Below are 24,312 nucleotides of genomic sequence, written 5' to 3' on the forward strand. Positions count from 1 at the left end.
CTTCCAACATCCATGAACCAATCAAGAGTACTGCATGTCTGCATTTTCCATGAACCAATAATCTTCGATTCAATGTGAACATAAGAAACCTCAACTTATTCCACATCGATCAGAAAAAAAGAAGAGTTTGTGGGCACTGGTCACTGTCATTAGGATGCACGCTGCCTCTAACAAGAGAATGCTATTAACAATAATTGTCGCATTGACTTGGATGGAGGTTTGTGGGATGTGGGCTGGCGAAGTTGGAACTAGGCACTATATGTAATGTGAAAAATGTTATTCATATAAACTAACTTGGATTAGTCGAGTGGTCAACTCACTCATCCATTTAAGTAAATATTGGGGTTCAAATTCCGCCTTATGCATGCAACAATCTATTAACGTTATCGTGGGCAACTAAGAAAATGTTATCCATATGTTAAAATTAGTCACAAATATATTTATATATAAATATATATATAATTTAATTTATTTTCAATATATATTTATATTCTAACATATATTTTATACTAGTGAAAAAAAATTATATTTCCTAATTTGAGTGATAATAAAAATAATTATATTTTATGTGTATTATATCTCCATTCTCACTCTCAACCTCCAACTCCTATAAATCCCTCACCTTATTCTATTCACTCTCACACTCATCACATTCAAAAAAAAATTAAAAATAAAAAATAAAAAATGTCATTTTTATCTATATCTTTATTTCTTTCTATTTTCTTCTTCCTTTTGTTCTTCACACCATCTTCTTCTTTATCTTTGTCGTCTTTTCCTTCTTCGTCTTCTTCTTCTGTTGCGTGCAAGTCGACATTATACCCTAAACTATGTCGTACCCTTCTCTCCACAATTCGAAACTCTCCTTTTGATCCGTACAGTTACGGCAAGTTTTCCATCAAACAAAGTCTCAAACAGGCCACAAAACTCGAAAAAGTCTTCAACGACTTTCTAAACCGCCACAATCACCAATCCAATAATAACTCTTCCTCTCTAAACAATGCTGAGGTCTCTGCAATCGTCGACTGCAGAGACCTCAACAAGCTCAACGTGGACTATCTTTTGTCCATATCCGCTGAGCTCAAATATGCTAATAACAATGATTATTATTATTCCAACGGCGCCGCGGAGCTCGTCGACAAGATCGAGAGCTATCTCAGCGCCGTGGCCACCAACCACGAGACGTGTTACGATGGGTTGGTGGCCACAAAAGGTGGGATAGGTAACGTGCTCGCGGCGTCGTTGAAGGGTGCCACAGAATTATACAGTGTGTCGCTTGGGTTGGTGAGTGTGGCTCTTGATAAGAACACGAAGAAGAATAATAATAAGACCCGCAAACATGGCCTTCCAACCAAGAACTTTATGGTTAGGGAGCCACTTGAGAAGCTCATTAAGGTAATAATCCATTTATATATTTCTATAAACTCTTCATATTTTTGTGAATTCTAGCCTTTATTTTGAATTTTTTTGTATAAAGATGATATCATATAAATACATATTAAAAAAATTTGCGTGTAATTAGTTTTATGTAAAATTAATAATTTAGTGAATTTGTCAAATTATTTAATAAGTATTAACGATTTTTAACTATTAATTTTTTATGATTAATGATTTATTAAGTATTGTGAAATATTATTTTTATATACAGACATTGTTATGTGAAAAATATTTTTATGTACATTTGAAAAAATTAATTATTAAATAAAATAAACCATAATTATTTAACTTGTTGAAAACAAAATACGAAAAAATATATTTTTAAAAAATATATAATAGTCAAATTAGTATCAGCATTATGAAGTTTCATTTTTATTAATTATTTATTTAATATTAACGTAATACATTATTGTAGAGATTAGTTTATTAGTAAATTGATTATGAGTGAAGTTAATAAAATTTTAAAAATTTTATTAATTTTATTTTGTATATATGTTTTTTTGTTGTTGTCTATTTTGTATGTATGTTAATAACTTAATATAAAATAATTTTACCTAGCATTTCGGTAAATTAAATACTATATTGATTCCAATATTTTTTTCTTAAGATAAAATAATTTGAAAACTTAAGGGAAAGAAAAAACACCATAAATTACTTATAGTACCATGCATTCATTCCACATCAATTGATTCATAATCATGAAATTGATATTATATCCAAAGTTAAGTGTGATCACATACCAAAATTCAAAGTGAGAGAAAATTAAATATTACTGATGCTAAGATAATTGTTTAATTTATAATAATAAGCGCATGATCGGATATATAGAAGTGTTTCGAAAGCGATGTAGAATAATTATTACTTCCTACAAAATGAAAGGGATGTTCAAATTGAAAGATGTTCCTTATATATACAGACAAATGCTTAATTAGTTTGGCATATACATACAATAAGTACTTTATATTAAGAATGGAAAATGCTGAATTCTATCCTGTGTATTATTTGGTGTCTAAATTTTATTTAATTTATTTTTATAATAAATTTTAAATATTTAAAAATTATATTTTTATATTATTTAAATTAGATATTAATTTTTAATTTTTTAATAAATTAAACATCACCTTTTAAATAATAATTACGATGAGAAATTTAAAAGAGATCAAAGGAAAGTGAGACAACTTTAATAATGATGGGTATAACAATGACCAAGACTTGTTGATATGTTTAAGTGATAAAAAATGTTTAGTAACAAAAAATATTTAGTTAAAATGAATTAAAATTTATTTTATTTAATATTTATTAATTACTGTAATAATAATTAATAAATATTAAATAAAATAAATTTTATATTAAGAATAGAAAATGCTGAATTTTATCCTGTTTATTATTTGGTATCTAAATTTTACTTAATTTATTTTTATAATAAATTTAAAATATTTAAAAATTATTTATTTTTATATTATTTAAATTGGATTAAATTCATGATATACATAACTTTTCTTTTGTATTGACATATTTAATAAGCTTAGCAAATGGACACAAAAACACGATGCCCAAGTGTCTTCTTCGTGGGGTCAAAAAGCTTTATCTTAGGATAAGGCAAAGTAAGGGTATGATATGATTGTGTTTCACATTTGGAAGAGAACATGATTACATCCAAATGACATATTAAGCATGATTAATTATTGTATATATGTTAGTTATTGTGAATTGGCTTTCCTCTTCTTTTCTTTTCTTTTTTTTTTTGACCATGTCTTACATACAATTTTAATTTGTTTCTTATTTAATAATAAAAATACTATTTACATATTAAAATCAACTAACATATATATTTTTATATATATAATTTAACTTATTTTTAATATATATTTTATATTTTTATATATATTTTATATTAGTCTTATAGCTAGTATGATTGATTCATCAATAATGTTACTTTGGATTGGTGGGTACATAACCTTATAATCAATCAACTACTTGTCTACTTGCTATAGCATTATTAATTAATTTATTATTATAAATCAGTATTTTAATTAGAGGTTCAACGTAACCCATTTCTCTATCCTAATGATCTGATAAGATTAGACAAACAGTAAGACTTTATATCATTATTATTAATAGAAATAAGATAAAATAAAAATAAAATATAATACTAGAGATGAAATTACGATTTAACTTAAATATTAATAATTAAAATAATATTTTGTTCTTAATAAAAAATGATTAAGTATTTTACTATGAACTAGTACAAAAACCTATGAAGACGTCTGATTAGCCAATTATAATATCAGTCAACTAAGTCAATTTCTTTTATTTTCTATTTTAAAATTTAAAAAATTAGGATTAAAATTTTTTTTTATAACAAACCTATTTTTTAACTTGGGATTGGCTTCACTCCTAATTTGTTTCCTAGCTGAACCATTTTTTTTAATATAAAAAATTTTTTAGAAATGTGAAAATATTTTGCGACCAAGAACATGCTTCATGGTTGATTGACTTTGGTTTTGTATCAACATTGTGAGCTTTGTTTTCTATTTTGGTTATGCACAAGGTTTGAACTTTGAATGAAAGGACATAGTTCAAATCTATCATTAATCACGTGGGGTGTTGCTTTTCTTTGCTTAAGCTATTGGCAACAAACCAAACCAATCACGTGCCATATTCCTTATATATATATATGAGGCATGCCCACACTTTGCTAAACTTGTTGCATTATTTTTCTAATCATCATCAAATGTAAGTTTGGTTTCTATTATGTTGCCTAACTTCTATGTCAAGTTTCTACACGGAAAGAATTTTGATTTTAATTATAAAAAATATATATAATATATATTAATTAAAATCAACGATTAAAATTACTAAAATACTGTTGATTCAAGTATATTTAAAAAATTTTCATTTATATATTCTTATTATAATGTGGCATTTCTAATATAACTGTGTCATTTTTTCGAAATTTATTATTAAAATGTATTTCTTAAAATTAATTATCACTCTGTCTATATTAATCTGAAAAATTATAATTAAAAATAAAATAATGAATCAGTCGTCGCTATGATAAAAAGGTGATATAGGTAATAAAACAGAAAGAATATATAAAGAGTATGTAAAGATCGATAATAAAATTGTGAAAGAATAAGGAAAAAAAAAAGATGAAGAAATTTTATTGATTGTTGATTGGTTGAAAAATGTAAATTATGAATTTAAAACTAAATATATATATAGAGTATTGGTTTATGAAAGATAAAAACAAATAAAGATAACATAATAATAAATAAAGATAAGATAATAATAAAGACTAAAATTATAACTGAATTTGTGTATTCTATTGTAAAATAGTGGTTTAATAATATGTGAGTAGTTAGTTATAAAAAAAAATATGACATTTTGAAAAAATGTTTCGAAAAAAATGATATATTGCTAATTAAAAAAATCAGAATGACTAAAAGTGATTAATTATGAATATATTGCAGCTTCTTCGAACAAAGTATAGTTGCAAGAAGAATTCAAATTGTAGCAGAAGCGAAAGGATTCTAAAAGAAAGCAAAAGCCAAGGGATTCTATTGAAAGATTTTGTGATAGTGAGCCATTATGAAGGGAGTGATAACTACAGTTCAATTGGAGAAGCCATTGCTGCTGCACCAAATAACACAAGGCCAGAAGATGGGTATTTTGTTGTGTATGTTAGAGAAGGGTATTATGAGGAATATGTTGTTGTTCCAAAAGAAAAGAAGAACATTTTGCTCATTGGAGATGGTATCAACAACACTATTATCACTGGCAATCATAGTTTCATTGATGGTTGGAGTACTTTCAATTCTTCTACCTTTGGTAACCACTTTTTTCTTCCTTCTCTTAATTTAACCATAAACCATTGCTTCAATAATCTGTTTTATCATATAGAAAGACATAAATTTGTTTGTAGAACTACACATGTAAAAATTGGCAAAACTTTCTCTTACACAAGTTTTAGGTCCACATAAAATATGTTCAATTTTTCTTTAACTGAAAAAAAGGCATTTTTGAATTTAACAATTCTATATGATGTTTTGTATTAGGAGACTACTTTAATAAAGACATTAAAAATGTTTTTTTTAAGACATTTACATGTGTCGTGTTATTATTAGACATTTTTATTAAATTGGTTAATAATTTATTTTTTGATAAACCAAAACAAAATTAATTTATTATAGTAACAATGAGTTAAATCTCAATTTGACCCCTGAAATTTGATCCGATGCTCAGAATGAGCCTCATAATTTCGTTGGCCTCAATTAGAACCTTTAAATTTGCAATCGATTGCAAATTTAAGGGTTCTAATTGGGGCCGTCGAAATTGTGGAGGTCATTCTGAGTATCGGACTAAATTTCAGGGGTCAAATTGAGATTTAACTCTAGTAACAATAATAAACCCAATTGTCTGTATTATAATTATTAAATCCGATTTAATCCGATCAAATTACACAATCTAAATTAAATATCTTTAAATTTTTTGATAAAAAGATAAATATATCCCTAACTTTTTTGTTTTGCAGACATTTAAATTCCTAAAAATTTAAAAATATAATTAAATTTCTAAAAAAAAGTAGATTTATTATTGTTATAAAAAATTAATTTTATTCTAACTTGTTAAGCTGATTCATTAATACGTTCAATAATAATGCGACATGTAAGCGTACAAAGAGACGTTTTACGCGTCATTAGGAGAACATCCCTTTTGCATTAAAGTGAATTATATAGTAAAGATGTAAGTTTACATATCTTTCTTTTTGTGGAATGAAAGAGAAATTAAAAAAATAGGACCTACACTTTGAATAACAATAAAATAATAAAAAATAACTATAAAAAAATTTTATTTTCTCAATATATCACTTCAATTTATATAGTAGAGTGCCAAATTTATTTTTTCTCTATATCACTTTAATCTGTATAGTAGAGTGCCCTTCTATTAATACATTGAAATGAATTAATGCAGCTGTTAGCGGAGAAAGATTTATTGCGGTGGACATTACTTTCAGAAACACCGCCGGACCGGAAAAACACCAAGCCGTGGCTGTGCGAAACAACGCCGACCTCTCCACATTCTACCGTTGCAGCTTCGAAGGCTACCAAGACACGCTCTACGTCCACTCTCTCCGACAATTCTACCGAGAATGCCACATTTACGGCACCGTTGACTTTATCTTCGGCAACGCCGCTGTAGTCTTCCAAAGCTGCAACATCTACGCCAGAAATCCGATGGCCAATCAAAAGAATGCTGTGACTGCTCAGGGAAGAAACGATCCTAACATGAACACCGGAATCTCGATCCATAACTGCAGCATTAGTGCTGCACCGGACTTGAATACTTCGTCCACCGTGACCTACTTAGGTAGGCCATGGAAGGAGTATTCGAGGACGGTGTATTTGCAGTCTTATATTGGTGATCTCATAGAACCTTCTGGATGGTTGGAATGGAATGGAACAATTGGGTTGGATACTCTCTTTTATGGAGAATTCAATAATTATGGACCTGGTTCTAACACTAGTAATAGAGTTCATTGGCCTGGTTATGTGCTTTTGAATGCTACACAAGCTTCTAATTTTACTGTTCTTAATTTCACTTTGGGGAATACATGGCTTCCAGATACAGATATACCCTATACTGAAGGCTTGTTGAATTAGGTAAAAATTTATATACAGTTATCTTCATGTGAAGTTGTTAGTTGAGAATCGTTAGATGATCTGATATGTTAGTTAGACTAAATTGTTATTTACAGTCTATCAACTATCAACTTCACTGCGAATATTCACTGTTGAATTATTAAAAGAAAGAAAAAAGAAGTTAATAATAGGAAAAATAGAGAATTGTATTGTTTATTTGTTGGATAATAAATTTATGTATGTAATGCTTGGATTCTGGATGGAAGAAAATTGGTAATGAAAGGAAGGAAAATATATAATTTCTATAGATGGTTATTTTTTATGATTAATGTGACAGATTAATTTTTTGCACATTGGATTGATATGTCCTCTTTCTTTTAGTGTTGAGGGAATTTGTATATTGTCAATCCAAAACGGTTTTACACATGCACTCAATTATGCAAAGGAATAAGTGTTTGAATTAGTTACTTTCTTTCAAAGTCTGTGTTCAAATATCTTATAATTCAAAATCATAATTTATTCCAAAAAAAATATATAATAGAAACATGATTATGAGAAAGGAATTAATGAAGTTTTGCATCTGATCATAATTAAGAATGTTGGTTGTCACAGATCAGACTGAAAAGGAGCAGAAGATGCAGGAATCCATCTTTGGCCACCAAGAAAAGTCTTGACTGTAAACTTGCTAGCTTGTTTAGAAGAAATAGCTCTCAAGCCCTTCCACTTGACTCTATTTGCTGTAGAAGCCCCTGGTCCATAGTTCTGAAATTCAGCATAATAGATGGTGTCTGGTGCTGAGTTTCCTACCCAAGGTAACCATCCATTTGGGTTAATTAAAGCTTCCATTTTGGATCTAATGAACACTGTTGTTGAGTAATCCTTCCATGGCCTTCCCAAATATGTTTGGACAGAACTCAAGTTCCCAAACCCTGAAATCTTGCAATTTTGTATTGAGATACCTGCCATGTTCATAGATTTCAATTCTTTAATTTAACACTATCATTAACTAGCGTACTATATGTTGATTAATTTGGATTTTTAATTTAATATTTTTTTTATGAATCATATATAATAAAAGATAATTTAGAAAAAAATTGTGCGTCAAATCTTTTATGTCTTCGTTATAATAATGCTAGGAAGACACAAAAAAAAAAAAGGCTCAAACTTATTATATTTAGTATTCATTAATGTTTGGTAACCAAAAATATTTAGTCAAAAATTAGTCAAAATTTATTTTATTTAACATTTATTAATTATTGTAGTAATTAATAAATGTTAAATAATACAAGTTTTAGCTGTTTTTTTTCTAGTATTATTGCAATTAATGAATGCTAAATAAAATATATTTTAGTTAATTTTTTTAATAAATATTTTCATTATATATAATAACAAAAATATTTGGTAATCAAAGAAAATTAATCAAAAATAGCCATAACTTATCTTATTTAACATTCATTAATTGTTACGATAATTAAGTAAATTTTGACTTTTTTTTGTCTTCCTAATATTACCGATATAATAATAACAAAAATATTTAATAATAAAAAGAAATCAATAAAAAAAACAACCAAAACTTGCTAGATATATAAATATGGATATATAAGTTCATTTTTATTGAGTTGTGATTAATAAATCAATAGAATCTAATTATATATGTCTATTATGAGTTTAAAGACAAGGACTATATGAGGAAAAAAAGTAACAGATTTTTTGAAGTGCTTTGCAATCTCTTTACCATTAAATATTAAAAATAAGTGTAATTGCTTTTCTATCCCCATCAGTTTTTTAACAACACAGAGTATAGTTATTGTTTTTATTCAAATAAAAAAAAAATAGAATATACCTGTGTTCATGTTGGGATCAGTTTTGCCTTGTGCTGTGATAGTGTTCTGCTGGCCAAGCATTGGTAACTTTGGAAAAATGTTACAATTTTGAATGACAACAGCAGAGTTGCCAAAGATGAAATCAACAGTACCAAAAATGTTGCATTCTCTGTAAAATTGGCGATTGGAATGAGCATAGAGTGTGTCTTGAAATGCATCAATCTGGCATCTGTAGTAAACAGCTTCATCCCCAGTTGTCATTAGTGCCACTGCTTGGTGCTTCTGTGGACCAGCTGTGTTTCTAAATCCCATGTCTCTTGCTATGAAATTCTTTCCAAACACAGCTTTTATAAACAAAATGAATAGTATCAAGTTTTTATTCAACAGAGGTAAGGTAACTATTCAAATTTTGAGTATGTTAAACATATTTATTATGTATTTAACATTTTTAATGTTCAATTATATTATATGAATGCTAAAAATTAGCTACTGTATTAGAATATATATTTGGTGTTTATAAAAATTTTTGATTATGTTGCTGTAAAATAGTTTGATTATATTGTCATGTACCCAAATATTAGTAAACATAAAGAAAACCTTTCGTATTAGATATTCAAATATCAAATTATTGTTAAATCAAATTATTGTTAATTTTTTTAAGAAATCACCCAAACAAGCCTTACAAGTAATTATGATTTGTATTCAAACTAAATTTCTTTATAGTATTTTTTTTCTTTTTAAATTAACTTTTCAGTTCATTTAAAAAATATATATATATACTAGCTAGTTATGTCTTATTAGATATTTTGTGCACATCAATTGTTAACTACCTAATGGAAAAATAAAAAAGAAAATAGAAATTAGGACACCAAATTAAATGTGTTGAATTGTCTTTTATTATTCAATTCCTATATTACCAATAGCATTTCTACCAACTTCTACCAACTCTTATTTATAATTGTGTTTAATGGAAGTGTCTTTGTGGATGTGTCTAATAAAAATGTCTTTTTTATGACTGTGTTTAATAGAAGTATCTTTATAAATATATTTTCTAGATGTGTCTCTTTATATATGTGTTTAAAATATAATAATTAATTATTATTGACAATAAATTGGCAGATAATATGTTGGTACCCTATACTTTTCTTTTATTATTTGATGAAAACTTATAGGCAAATATTTTCATATGAAATTGATATTTGAGAATTATTAGATAATTTAATAAGTTTGACTAAATCATTATCTAACGGTTCTCAATTATCAACTTCACATGAAAATAACTGTACGTGAGTTATCTTATTATTTAGTGAAAAAAAATACAGACAATTGTTTTCATGTAAAATTGATATTTAAGAACCGTTAGATGATTTAATAAATTTGACTAAATTATCATATGATGTTCTCAATTATCAATTTCATACGAAGATGACTGCATATACATGGTTGATAATGAAGAGAAATTAAAATAGAAAGAAAAAGAATTAGATTATTGTTACCAAAAGTAGCAGATGAAAAGGTTGGTGTGCCATCAACAAAGTTAAGACTACCAGAAACAATAGTAGCATTCATGCCATCACCAATCATCATCACATTCCATTTGTTCTTCTCAACTCTCACATTCTCATAGTAAACTCCTCTCTTCACATAAATCACTGTCCTCTTACTACTCTTCTCTGGAACATGTTTCAATGCCTCCGATATTGTCTTGTATTTCCCACTCCCATCTTTGGCCACAACAATATTACTCTCTTCTTTGCTTCCAAGTAACTTCCTGTCCTTGGAACTAACCCATTCTGGAAATGATGAACTTAGCAAGCGTCGCCGCCGGCTCACGGTCATTGCGGCCGCCTTCTTCATCCATGTGATGATGGCCAGGCTGTTACTGGTGAACTCTGTTGAGTTTTTAAGGTAGTTTGTTGCATTCAATTTTAGTGATTCTTTTTCTTCATCCAACCCTTCAGTGCAAGTTTGTTGGTATGTACCTGTTTATGTATCAAGTAGTTTTATAAGGACTGATATTTGTTTAAATGGACGAATAATATGATTATTTAATTAACTAATTTAAGTTGATTGATTAATTTATTAATATAATTTACTATATAATAAATAAATAAATACTAAATATTTTTTATTTTTAATATTTGGATTTAAGTAGTCTTTATTTAAAAGAATGATATTTGGCAACTAATTAGAAATGACTATGTTATAAATAAATTAAAATTAGTCATTAATATAAAATAATATTTAATTAACTAATTTAAGTTGATTGATTAATTTATTAATATAATTTACTATATAATATATTATTATATTAGATATGAAAGAAATTTGATCAAGAAATATTTTTATTTGTAATATTTGGATTTAAGTAGTCTTTATTTAAAGGGTAAAATATATTTTTTGTTTCTAAAGTTTGGTAAAAATTTTAAAAATATCCCTAAATTTTATTTTATTTCAATTTTGTCCTAAAAGTTTTCGATTTGCATCAAATATACCCTCGACAGCTAAATTTTCAAAAAATTTAAGATCAATCTAACAATAATGCATGAAAATTATGCTTGATTTGCTTATATTGAGGGTTGTTCTTATAAAATTGTTGTTGAATTAGTCTTAAATTTTTTTGAAAAATTAGTCGTCAGGGGTATATTTGATGCAAATCAAAAACTTTTGGGACAAAATTGAAACAAAATAAAACTTAGGGATAATTTTGAAATTTTTGTCAAAATTGAGAGACAAAAATATACTTTATCCTTATTTAAAACAATGATATTTGACATCTAATTAGAAATGGTTATGTCAGCCACTAATATATTGATAGTTAATTTTAGTGATTAATTTTAGTAAATAAATAATATTTTTGAATTAGAAAATATAGTGTCTATTAATCTAATTAAAAAATATAATTAAATTGGATTTATTTACTTTTCACTTTAACATTTAACTCTCCACTAATTTTGCAACTTTTTCTTGGAACATAATTTATCCATCAAAAGTCATACATACCTGCAGCACTTAACCATGTTTGAAGATCATCAAAGGTGTCAAAAAGGGAAGAGGAATCCACAGAAGACAGAGAGTTATTAAGATGATCAACTCCAAGATCCAAAAGCTCTCTACAATTGTCTAAAGCCTCCTTTGCCCTACCATCATTATTCAAGCCTTGGAAATGTCCATTATGCCCCCCACTATCAGAAGAGAAATACCTATTAACAACACTTGACACTTCTTCTAAGGCCACCTGAATGGACAACCTTAATAGCTCCTCTGGCTTAACCTCCCCTGCTGATGAGTTCACAACAGAGCTCAGGCTACTGTAACATGATTCCTTGTACAATGTCACGTCGCAAATCGCCTTCACCGACGTCGCCAGCACTGAACTGCCTTCATTTCGCAATAATTGCTCCAAAATTATTAATAATAAAAAAGGGTGGAAACTCAGTCAACTTTACGTGAAGTTGATAAGTGATAGTCGTTAGATGAAAATTTAGTCAAATCAGTCAAATTATCTAACCGCTCTCAGTTATCAATTTCACGTGAAATCGACTGCATTTGAGTTTCCACCATAAAAAAGTTATATGAACAAATCAGAAACATCTTAAAAACATTTGTTAAGACAGTTCTCGAAATAATAGATTTTATAAGATTTTTTTTATTGAATAACTGAAAATAGTAGAATTTTTGTGTGACTATCTTTAATTTGTCTAAAAATAGAGATAGAATATAGTGGGACTTATTTTTTCATATTTGAATTCTATAAATAAAATTTAGTACCCAAAAATAATATAAGAGGAGAAGAGATTATTATAAGTACCATCTTGTTGTGAGTTATGATCACGAGAATTATTGAGAATTCCAAAAACAGCAGCAAGGACAACAGCAACGAGGATTATTGAGGAGAGGCTTATGATTATGATTCTCTTTCGGGTTTTTATTTGGGTTTGGTGTAACATTTGGTCATGTTCATCAACTTTGCCGTATGATTTGAATGAAGACATGATTAACTTTAATTTGATGAGTATTAAGTTTTGTGAATGAATATTTATACATATATGAGAGGAAGAGTTTGGTATGACATGTTTATTCGTGCGAGTCACTTTTGTTAAATTCATATTTGCATGTTGGGTTAAGTGCTTCCCATGTTTGGTTGACCAATTTCATTTTTTTTTTTAAATATTTGCAAATAAAAAATAAATGAAACTGTAAATGACATTGGACCTGTTAGTGTTTATTTTTGAAGAAATTATATTTCTGCGATTAAATTAGCCTAAGCTTGACTTTTTTGTTAATTTAGTGTGCCACCATCTAATTTAAGCTGGTATTTTAAATTGATAGTGTAAATAACTCTTCATTTATAATCATCTAATTTAAATGCACATCAAGTTTACAACTTAGCAATAATAATATACATAATTTTCTAGTGGCAGGAAGAAGAACAATAATACTCGCACAACACTTGAATCAAAAAATATAAATTTAATAAGGTAAAAATTTGCATGCAGTTTGTCTTCATGCATGTAAAATTAATAGTTAAAAATTATTAGATAATTTCATATATTTGACTAAATTAATATTTAATAATTTTTAACTCTCAACTTTACATAAAGACAACTACATATGAGTTGTCACTATTAATATCGATCAAATTAAACAATCACTTTGTTATTTTAGATAGTTTTTTCATACATCTTTATAAAAAAAAAGTCATAAATGATTACTTAGATGTTTGTTTTTGGTTTGAGAAATCTTGGTAACTTGGTAAGGGTGTGCAAAACCTATACGGAGTTGAAATTTAACCTAGATTTAAAGTATATTTTGTTGATTTAGATTTGTCAATTTTTTTGGCATTTATTTTGTATCCGGATTAGGATTATGTTTTGAATCAAATTATTTGAAATATATTGGATAAAATACTAGGGTTGAGCTTGAATCTATTAAATACTATCGTCTATACAAAATACAATTCTTAAGCATCGTGAAAAAATAATAGTAATAAATTATTAAGTATAATTTAATTTTTTTAAAAAATTAAATGTTATTACTAATATTTTTAATTAAATAAAAATTTTCAAATCGTATAAAATAGATTTTTTTTTCTTTTTGTGACCGTTTTTCTTGATTTATTTGGTATTAATTCTTTCTGTTTTAACTGTTACAACTGAAAGATCTTTTTCAACTATGAATATTGTGAATGACTCAAAAACAAAATGAAATATGAATTTGTTGCTAATTTTATTTTAATTATATTGAAAAGAAAATTGTTGAAAAATTTGACACAAATTCTATTATTCATGAATTTGATGATACAAAAAATCGACCACTTCGTTAGTAAAATACACACATATTTTTTGCACTTAAAAATATATTCTCTATCGATATATTTTTGTAATACATCTTACATTATATAATTTTTTGCATAATTTTTTAATATTATATATATTATTAGCCCCACAATAATATTTCTAAATCCGTCTCTGTATGCACACGCGCACACATAAATCAAACAACATACTATAACTTACGTTGTCAATACTCATGTAAAGTATGAACAGTACGGTCTAGTCTGGTTAAAAATAAGTTTATCTGCTTTCTTTCGCTTCAATTTCACTAATACTGTGTGTAAAATTACAAAAAATAATTTATTTTATTTATTTCACAGGCATGGTGACTACAAAATTGTGTGTCTGCAAAATTGAGAAATACTACCTATAATGATAAATATTTATATTTTGACGTGAGGTGATAAATATAAGATTTTTAGTGATGTTGATAATTGAAAATATTTAGATGATAATTTAGTCAAATATGTTAAATAATAATTTAACATGTCTTAATTATTAATTTTACAAGAAGATAATTGTACGTAAGTTGTTACCAAAATTTTTTTATTTATTTAAAAAAAAACAAGAAATATTTTCTCTTCAAAGGTTATTAAGATATTAGATAATGTCAAATGAATTGTAGTTATATATCTAACAATATTTTTGTTTCTTTATGTTTATGATCTAATATACATTAAAAAGAATACTGTATTTCATTATAACAATTGAGTCTCTAATCAATCGGTTGGACTAGTAAATCTCATACTCTAAAATCGTAGCTAAGAAATGATTTTGCAGTACATATATATACCCCATGGAAAATTAGAAATATTGTTAATTAACTCAATTTGGTACCTAAAATTAACCTATGTCATTTCCAATTTTTTTTTGTCAAAATAATAGCATAAGTCAAAATTCTTATAACAAAAAACACATAATAAATAAGTAAACAATAATTTAGAAATAATTTTACTTATTAAAGTGGTCGTAGGTACTATCCCTTTCTCTCTCGCATTTTCATTTTCATTTTCATTTTCAACTCCGATTCTTCGAATTACTTTAATTGTTAAAAAGAAGAATCGGATATTCCTGCAGCAAGAATAAAATGTGAAAGATTCTAGTGTTTGAATCATCTAACTTTTTTCACCTTTGATGTATAATTTGGCCACGGAATTTAAGATTCTGATGAAGTGATGTGATGTGTAACACAATAAAAGTGTTCGTGCTATAGCCTATAGGTATAATACTTTCTACATACATACATACGTATATATATGTTTTATGTAGAAAAATACTCAAAAATTATTAAAATTTATTATTTTTTATAATAATTTTTAATTATTAATTCAATTTTTTAATTTAATAATATATTTTTAGTTCATATTTTTTTTATCTTTTTAAAACAGAAAATTAATAAATTCTACAAAATATTTGATTCAGTGATTAAGAACTACGATTGTTTATATTGTTGTGTGTACAAGCTTGCACCATTTCACATATGAATTAACACTCTATTTTTTGCATGCACCTAAGAGTTAATATATGTTAACTTTCTTCAAATAGAATAAATAAAATAATTAAAATTGATCAAACTGTGATTTTCAATTATAAGAATCACCCAACACGGTTTATTATATTCGTCACTGAAAATTAAATATATATTGTTTCAGAATTTAACAAAATTATCAAGTATTAGTAATTTAGATATTTTAGAGTAACTTATTTCACTTGAAAGATTTTTGTTTTAGGCTTGAAGGCTAGTCTAACTGCATAATTTGATATTGTCATGTTTATTTTTTTAAGTTTTTGAAGATAAGATAACAGGAGAGAAAATAAAAAGGCAGACAATAGAGAGTGTGCTAAGTTATCTGATCCAACAGTAATATGTTAGTTTATTTCGCAATTAAAAATTCATGAGTTTTTGCCTGTAATATAGAATTTTAGGGAAGAACAATAAGATTCTTAAAATAAAAAAAAGGTAAAAAAATCTCCAGGTTAATAAAATAAATCAAACTAAAATATTAGATTTTAAAAAAATTCACTATACAATTAGCGGCGGTTTAAAACCGCCACAGATAAAAACCATGTAAAACGCAACAATCAAATTGCGGCGGTTTAAGAATATCGCAAATAAAATCTTAAATGTCTCTGATGGAACTACTTGAACTTGAGAATGGAGGTTGAATCAAGTTGGCTCAAAATTAACTTTTCAAGCTCTGTTTTTGCAGAAGCTAAATATGCAGGAGATTTTTTTCGTTTTATCTCATACTAAGAAATAAAACAGAGAACGAAAGAAGAGATAGAGGCTAACATGTATCCTGGTTCGGTTTCTAAGTGCCATGAAATCTACATCCAGTCTCCACCACAACCATGGTAGAATTTTCACTATAATCAAACAGATTACAAACACCAATATTAATGAATAACAACCCAATTCATCTAATATTTTCTACTAAGCTTTTTACCCCAAAGCCTAGCAACCCAAGTGCTGTCCCAACTTGAAAGGAGAACCTAGCCAGATTCAGAAACACCTAGTGCTATCCCAATTTGGCAAGAAAAATTCGAAGATTCAATTTACCACCAAGTGCTATCCCAACTTGGCAATGGGAACTAAACCTTAGTTCACAGAAACCAAACTAAACAGAAAGAATTCATTTAATTTTTTCATGCATCTCTCTTGCCTCTTCTCTCATGACTTTTTCAACTCACATATTTAACATTTTCTCAATACAAAAGATGACACAAGATAGCCATAACAAAAAATCAGAAATTAAGCACTAGTAGAAGAAAAAGAATTCAGCTCAAGTGTGAATAGATTATGCTCTGAATTTGCTCTCTTTTTCTTGTCTTCAAATGTTGGAATGAGATCTCTTTTATATCTTCAGCTTGCTCTCCAATTTGTCTCTTCCATTTTCTTGTCACAGCTATCCGTTGGAGCTGTCTCAGCTGTCATGCAGTCCTTGCTCCATTCTGCTCCACTATCGCTGCTTGTTGGAGGGTCTGATCCACCAACCTCTATTGTTCTTGGAGCTGCTGCCTTCCTTGGCATGCAAAGCACTTTCATTTTTGAGCCATTTCCACTGTTGTTCATAGTTCTGCGTTTTTGTTTTGCTCTTCCAAATTTTACTTATGATCTTCTGCATTTTGATTTGTTGATGTCCTTTGTGTAGTTGCATTATCCTTGTGTTTGTTGCTTTGCTAGAGTCACAGCTGTCCTTGTTGTGTTGTTAATTCCCTTTTGTTTCTGTTGTCTTTCATTTTTCATAATGAAGACAAATGCCCATTTATCACTTTGCAAATGTAGAGCCTTCTTCCTTTGCACTTTTTGTTTATCGGTGCTTGTTTAAAGGCTTTGGACTTATACCTTGAATTTATGCATTTAAAGAATACTTTTAGCAACATGTTGGGTTGAGATTGAATAACGAACTGTTGCTTTGAAGCTGTGACATATAAGGTTGCTGAAGCAACGTTAACTTGGGCTGAAACACATGTAAATGGGCCTGAATCACTTAGCACACACATTAAATCAACTTGGGTTTTTCACCCAATAAATATTTGTCATCATTTGTTTATAAACCCAAAATCAATCTAACTCAATAGTCTCTTTGTGATATAGCGGCGATTTATAATTGCCACTAAACTGACCGACACAAAATACTTGATTTGCGGCGGTTATGTCAGCGTTTGCTAGAAACCACCGTAGAATGTTATCTCCACACTCTTATGCGCTGCGGTTGCTATGTCGCTGGCATTATGTTTAGCGGTGGTTTAAAACCATCGCAAATCGACAATTAACCCGCCACTATCTTCTGTTCGTCTTGTAGTGTGGCTAATAAATTATTGCATATTCAAAATAACACTTATACTTAAACTGATGAACAAATTTACCACTCGAACAACTCAAATTAGTTTAACTACATTTACATATACAATGCAAGTAATTAAACATAAGTTTTGAATAAAAATAATATATTTACGTATGAGTTTAGAAAAAAAAATTATTTTTCCTTTATATTTGTACGAATCAATAAACATAATCCATTAATTTTATAGAAACTAATCCAATCACACGTCAAGTTTACCCTTTGGTTAACATTAGAAGTTAATCAAATTCTTTTTCCAATTTTATCCTCGAGTCTCTTTCAATTTTCTCCATCCACTTGCTATTCATTCTCTAACCCTCCATCATCATTTCTTCCAGCCCCACTCTCCAACCATCACACACAACAACAAAACAACAAGAAGATTCTATTTATTATGCCTTTTTTAATTTTTCATTTTAGAGAATCTGAACCCTTTTCGCCGCATGTTCGATATATTAGAATTTAGAAGAAAGGAAATAAGAAAAAATGAAAAATAACTTCGGTGGTCTCACAATACATTTTGTCTCATCATTCATCTTTATCTCTTCTGTTGACTTTATTGCTTATATATATAAGGGAATCCAGATTCTGGGAGAAAAAAAAAGCTAATATAAAGGGAGATTCTATTTAATAAATAAGTTCTTTTTTCTTACGAAAATACAAAGAGCCAAATTGATCTATAAAAAATTATTTGATCTCTAAATTGATTTTTCAAAAAATTAGATTAATTAAAATCGTTCTCAAAAGATTTAAAGTTAATTACATTAATTCTTCCGTTTATTCTATCACTAATGATATTAAATTTTATTGACATGGTACGTTAGTTTTGATAAAGCTGAGGTATTGACTGATAAAATAGAAGACAGTCAGATACAATATTATTTGAATCACTGAAGAGGCTGTAACTTATGGAGGCAGCAGTTGTTCGAACCGACATGGAAGCTGAGACGCGTAGAAGAGAAAGAGAGTATGTGACTGCCGGGTTGGATTGTTGGGTTAGGCTCCGGTTTTTTAATGGTTTGGGTATGTATGTGGGCCTGAATCCTGACAAAAAAAGTGTGTCACGTCAGCAAAACTTAATGTCATTAGTGACACAATAGACGAAATAATTAACGTGATTAATTTTAAAATTTTTGAGAACGATTTTGATTAATTTAATCTTTCGAAAATTAATTTAGAGATTAGATAATTTTTCATGAACCAATCTAACTATTTACTTGAAATATAAAATACTACAAGATTAAGTTTATGTATTTGGTGATTAATAAACACATTTGACTAAATTATTAATAATTTTTATTTGTAAATAATATGTGTTATATTAATATAAAAAAATGTTATATTTACCCCTGCCATGGTTATAACCATTCGTTTATAATTGGATCCCATGCATCATGTTGGTGGTAACCAAATAACCAGTGATGAGATTCATCAGAATTTTATGGGATATGCACCTTTTTCTTTCTTGTTTATTCTCTTTTATTGCGGCTAATATAATGTTACATCTACATCAGCAAAAGTCAAATAATATAAATATTAATATATATTATACTAATATTTAGTCAAATAGTATAAATTATTTAATAATTTTTAATTATTATTTTCACAAAATGACATTTTTATTAATCATCGATTTTTTAACACATAAGAAAGTCACATATAGTTGAACTCAAAATACTTGTAGTTCTCAATATAAATAAGAAAATTTGTTGTAGTTATGTATTTTCGTAAAGACACAGTAATTATGATATCATATTATTGGGGTTCATATATAATATTTAATAAACTCAAGAAATATTTGGTTCAAGAATCAATATTTAATAATAAGCATTGTGATTTATTTTTTTCTTCTTTTTTATATATTTGAACTAACCCAATACTATTAGTTATGAAGACTAAATAATTTAGCAGAGTAATAATCGTATATTATTTATTATTACATATTAATTATTTTTAAGCTACAACAAGAATAAAATATCCTTTATTTATTGCCAGTTTGCCACACCCATATTTAAAAAATTATACTACTTAATTTTAAATTTACCTATTGTTACGTTACACCTAGTTCTAATTTAATAATTTGTGTTGAAATTAATATATTTTAAATTTTTTAACATATTTTCTTTTCGTTTGAACTAACACTATTCAATAATTCTTCATTTTTCACTAAAAATATTATCTCTTAACATTTTTCAAATTCCGAAAATGTGGTCCTCCAACTTTAAAGAGAAACTAATGTGAGATGAAAGTGATGTGAAGAGAAACTTGACAGCAGCTACATATTCTTGATCTTGATCTTAATTTCTTGATCTATATACTCTATTAAACTTGATTGGGTTTTTATTTGTCTTGTTTATTTTGGTGGATGTAACACTCAACTGTAATCGAAGAATGTTTCTTGCATCAAAATGATGCAACTAACAACTTTTCAATTAAAAAAAAAAAGTATTTATTCACTCAACTTTTTTGCCCATAACTTTTTAGCAAAGTATAGTTTTTTTTTTTCTTAAAGTAATTAGTATAGTGTAATTTATTATTGTATTCTCTTTTTTCTTTTTAGTAATTAGTAATTAATATAATGTAGTTAATATCATGTGAGATCAATATTATCATTTAATGGATCAAATTAACAACGACAAATGACATAGAAAAGAAGAAAACCTTTAAATGTTAGTACAGAAAAACCAAAACAAAATTTTTTTTTGGAAATATTTGGTGATAAAAAAAATCAAGTAAAAATAGTCAAAATTTGTTTTATTTAAAATTTATTAAGAGCAATGCTAGGGGGCCAGCAATTTTTGTGATTGTTAGCCATCAACTAGCCATCAATGATGATTTGATGGTGTGAGATTGGTGTGAGATTTCATCCAATGGCTCACCTTCCTCTGCTGGTTACATGCTGGCCAAAATTCAATAAAACTGCTGGCCCCCTAGACTTTTCCATTTATTAATTATCACAACAATTAATGAATATCTGATTTTTTTTTTCTTCTTAGCATTATCACTTTTTTTATGAGGAGCACAACAAAAATATAGAGAACACTCATATAAAAATGCCTATATCATCTTTTGTTAAAGATGTTTTGGTGTTACATTTTAATTGGTTTATTTATAATTTATTCGGTGTTCCTCGTCACACATTATTAAATTCCTTAAAAGATTTTCTTTTCAAAAATAATAAAAAATATTTAAAATGGACTAAAACAAAAAAGTAATAAATTAATTATTAGATTTTTTTCTAAAATTGTTTATATAAAAAAATATGCCACAATTAATATTATATATATATAATTTTTTTAAATAAAATTTATCATATGAGTTATATCGATAGGTCAAACCTCTTAAAATTTTGATAAATAAAAAAATAATTAATTTATATTCGTACGAAGTATGTGTCCAGATAACCCAAAATCCCGATAATTTGCTCTTGGTCTTCCGGTCAAAAAACAACGTCGATGAAGACGTGTAGGTGCACTATTACGCGGTAGTGATTCTAACTTTCCATGAATTTCCCATTTTTGACTTAACGACGGAACTTTGCTTATTTCTTTTTTTGAGGATCGGCGAATCAAATAATATTTTTGTTCCAATTTTTTTCTCTTCTTCTCCCTCTCAATCAAACTTTTCCTTGCCATAATGGTTAATTTCCTATTAGTATCAATCAATCATACAAGTCGGATCCTAGATGTAGAAATATAAGTAGAAATTGAATATAGAAGAGGTCTGTAAACCACCTTCTCCATAGAAGGAAAGGATGCGGATACAAAAAAAAATTACATTAACCAAATTTGCCCGATGTAGAGGCAATCAAGAACGCTGCATAAGTAAATATATAACCTACAGAAAAGTGGGCTAATCCAACCAATCTCGCTTGCACAATGGAAAGAGCCACTGGTTTATCTCTCCAGCGAATCAAATTAGCCAAAGGTGTGCGTTCATGAGCCCATGCTAAAGTTTCAATCAATTCCTGCCAATATCCGCGCCAGGAGATTAAGAACATAAATCCAGTAGCCCAAACAAGATGTCCAAATAAGAACATCCATGCCCAGACGGATAAACTATTCATACCAAAGGGGCTATATTATTATTATATTATTGATTAAAATTTATGTTTGGCTTCTTAGACATGTTTCATGTTTGGCTCGTTCAAATTAAAGCAAAATGATTCATTAATGTGCTATTGTAGGCCCATCTATCCAACATGGGGTTTTTATGAAAATATTTATTTTTTAAATACCATTAAATAATTTTGAGCAATTGATGAGGTCTTTGTGAAATTCATACAAAACCGGATAACAAAGCACCAGCTTATTTTATTTTTGTTTTTACACTGGAGGCTCTAAGGCCCACTAACTTGTGTTAAAAGTACCACGTGTGAGTACTTGGTATATCCAAATTTGCCTCCACTTGCTACAACCCACAATTTGCAAACCGGTCCTTGTTTTTCTGGTTATCTTCAATTATTCCCTAATTCCTGGTCCTTCAAAGTCTGGATTATTCTTCATTCCCCACCAAAAAAAGCTCCCTATAAGAATTATGTATTTGAACAATTCCGAATGTATGCAATGCATAGTTAGTTTAGGGTTCACATGTATCCACGTGCGCTACAGTGTATATGCGTGACAAAGTATATATACTATACTTTTTTTGAGCATGTTTGGAATCATTAAAATAAGACACTCTTTTACCAAAAATATGCATGTTTCAATCAAAATCATTAAAACTAATAATTCAATTTAAAAAATATTTTTAAGTAAAAACAATATTTTAAAACTTACAATTATAAGTAAAAAGTTTTATTTTTTAAGATTATAATGGTTTTTATTAATTTGATTTCAAGTATAAAACATTAAATAATATACAGAATTATTTTATATCTATTCTGTAATTATATCACTTAAAAGGTGGTTTCTTAGATTATTTTAAAATCATTATTTCAGCTAAAGTATTTAAATATAAATTGATTGTCACAAAATCAATGATTTAAAAATATATACAAATAAAATTATTTAAAGAAATTTCATTTTTCAGCATTTCCAAACACGAATAACATTATTTTTCTTTTCTTTCTTTCAACTTTTTTTTTTCATTATTGGTATTCAATACAAAACACAAAAGGAGAATGAATGGGGACCAATCCTACACACACCCTTTGAAACTATAAATAGCCCCATGTATATATGTTATACCAAATATAATAAACTCGTAGAATAACACAAAAACAATTTAATTCTTTGATAGTTAGTATTAGTTTTGCACTATATCAAAGTTCCAAGCCATGCCACTTGTTAGTAAGGACCCTCTTGTAGTTGGGCGTGTGATTGGGGATGTTTTAGACCCCTTTGAAACTTCTATTTCAATTAGAGTTTCTTACAATAATAGAGATGTTTGCAATGGCTGTGAATTCAAGCCTTCTCAAGTTATCCACCAACCAAGAGTAGTCATTGGTGGAGATGACCTCAGGAACCTCTACACTCTGGTAATTTACTACCATCTTCTTTTAGACGCGTGTTATGTTAAACAGTTAAGTCAAATATATTAAATTATTTGACGTTTTTCAACTATTTTCAGATGAAGATGAGACTTAAGCACATGTTATGTTAACTAGTTTAGTCTAAATTATTAACAGTTCTTAATAAGTGTGTAGACTATAGATTTTGTATCTCATTCCTCTTCCGTTAAATTTGGTATTTTATTTATTTGAAAAAAAAAGGGATATGTCAAAATTTTTGGAATTAAAAATACTTCTCTCTTTTCTATCGTAATTATTGTCTAATATAACATTTTCATTTGTTAGATATAAAACTGCTATTGTACTTTAACAATAGCTAAAGCCTGCTGCCAAGAATTGAAAGAAAAATAGTTTATGACATGTGATTATATATGTTTAAAACAACAAATTAAAGTGATTTTAATGACTTAATACAGGTTGCAGTGAATCCAGATGCCCCTAGCCCAAGCGACCCTAGTTTGAGGGAATATCTACATTGGTGAGTCACAATAATTGTGGTGCAAAATTTGTGCACTAATTAATAAAGAAGACTAATGGTACATGGTTAAATAAAGGTTACGCCTAGGTTTTAAGATTTATCAAAACTACACTTACACCACTCCTTTGACTATATACATTCATCTCTTTTATATTACAACAATTTACATCTTACACCAAGTTTTATATATATATATTCCAATTTAATACTTTCTTTCTTTTGATTGACTTCAGGCTGGTAAC

General features: G+C 27.8%; 2 protein-coding genes and 1 pseudogene across 2 annotated transcripts; 2 read left to right on the forward strand and 1 right to left on the reverse strand.

Moving 5' to 3' along the window:
- The first annotated feature begins 664 nt into the window (after positions 1-664).
- Positions 665-7,824, forward strand: LOC107471635 (probable pectinesterase/pectinesterase inhibitor 47). The gene is made up of 4 exons (XM_021132783.2): positions 665-1,392; positions 4,908-5,265; positions 6,409-7,097; positions 7,689-7,824. Exons 1-3 carry the CDS (start codon positions 685-687, stop codon positions 7,095-7,097), a joined length of 1,755 nt encoding a protein of 584 aa, XP_020988442.1. The 5' UTR covers positions 665-684; the 3' UTR covers positions 7,689-7,824.
- Positions 7,559-12,901, reverse strand: LOC107471980 (probable pectinesterase/pectinesterase inhibitor 46). The gene is made up of 5 exons (XM_016091544.3): positions 12,711-12,901; positions 11,903-12,280; positions 10,396-10,881; positions 8,920-9,243; positions 7,559-8,035 (listed from the first exon to the last, which is right to left on the reverse strand). The coding sequence occupies exons 1-5, from the start codon at positions 12,892-12,894 to the stop codon at positions 7,683-7,685; spliced, it is 1,725 nt and encodes a 574-aa protein (XP_015947030.1). The 5' UTR covers positions 12,895-12,901; the 3' UTR covers positions 7,559-7,682.
- A 10,457-nt stretch (positions 12,902-23,358) lies between these two features.
- Positions 23,359-24,312, forward strand: part of LOC107471925 (protein FLOWERING LOCUS T-like) — a 1,685-nt pseudogene continuing 731 nt past the window's right edge.

Source organism: Arachis duranensis, chromosome 10 (assembly GCF_000817695.3).
Source record: "Arachis duranensis cultivar V14167 chromosome 10, aradu.V14167.gnm2.J7QH, whole genome shotgun sequence".
In the NCBI taxonomy this organism is placed as follows: Eukaryota; Viridiplantae; Streptophyta; class Magnoliopsida; order Fabales; family Fabaceae; genus Arachis; species Arachis duranensis.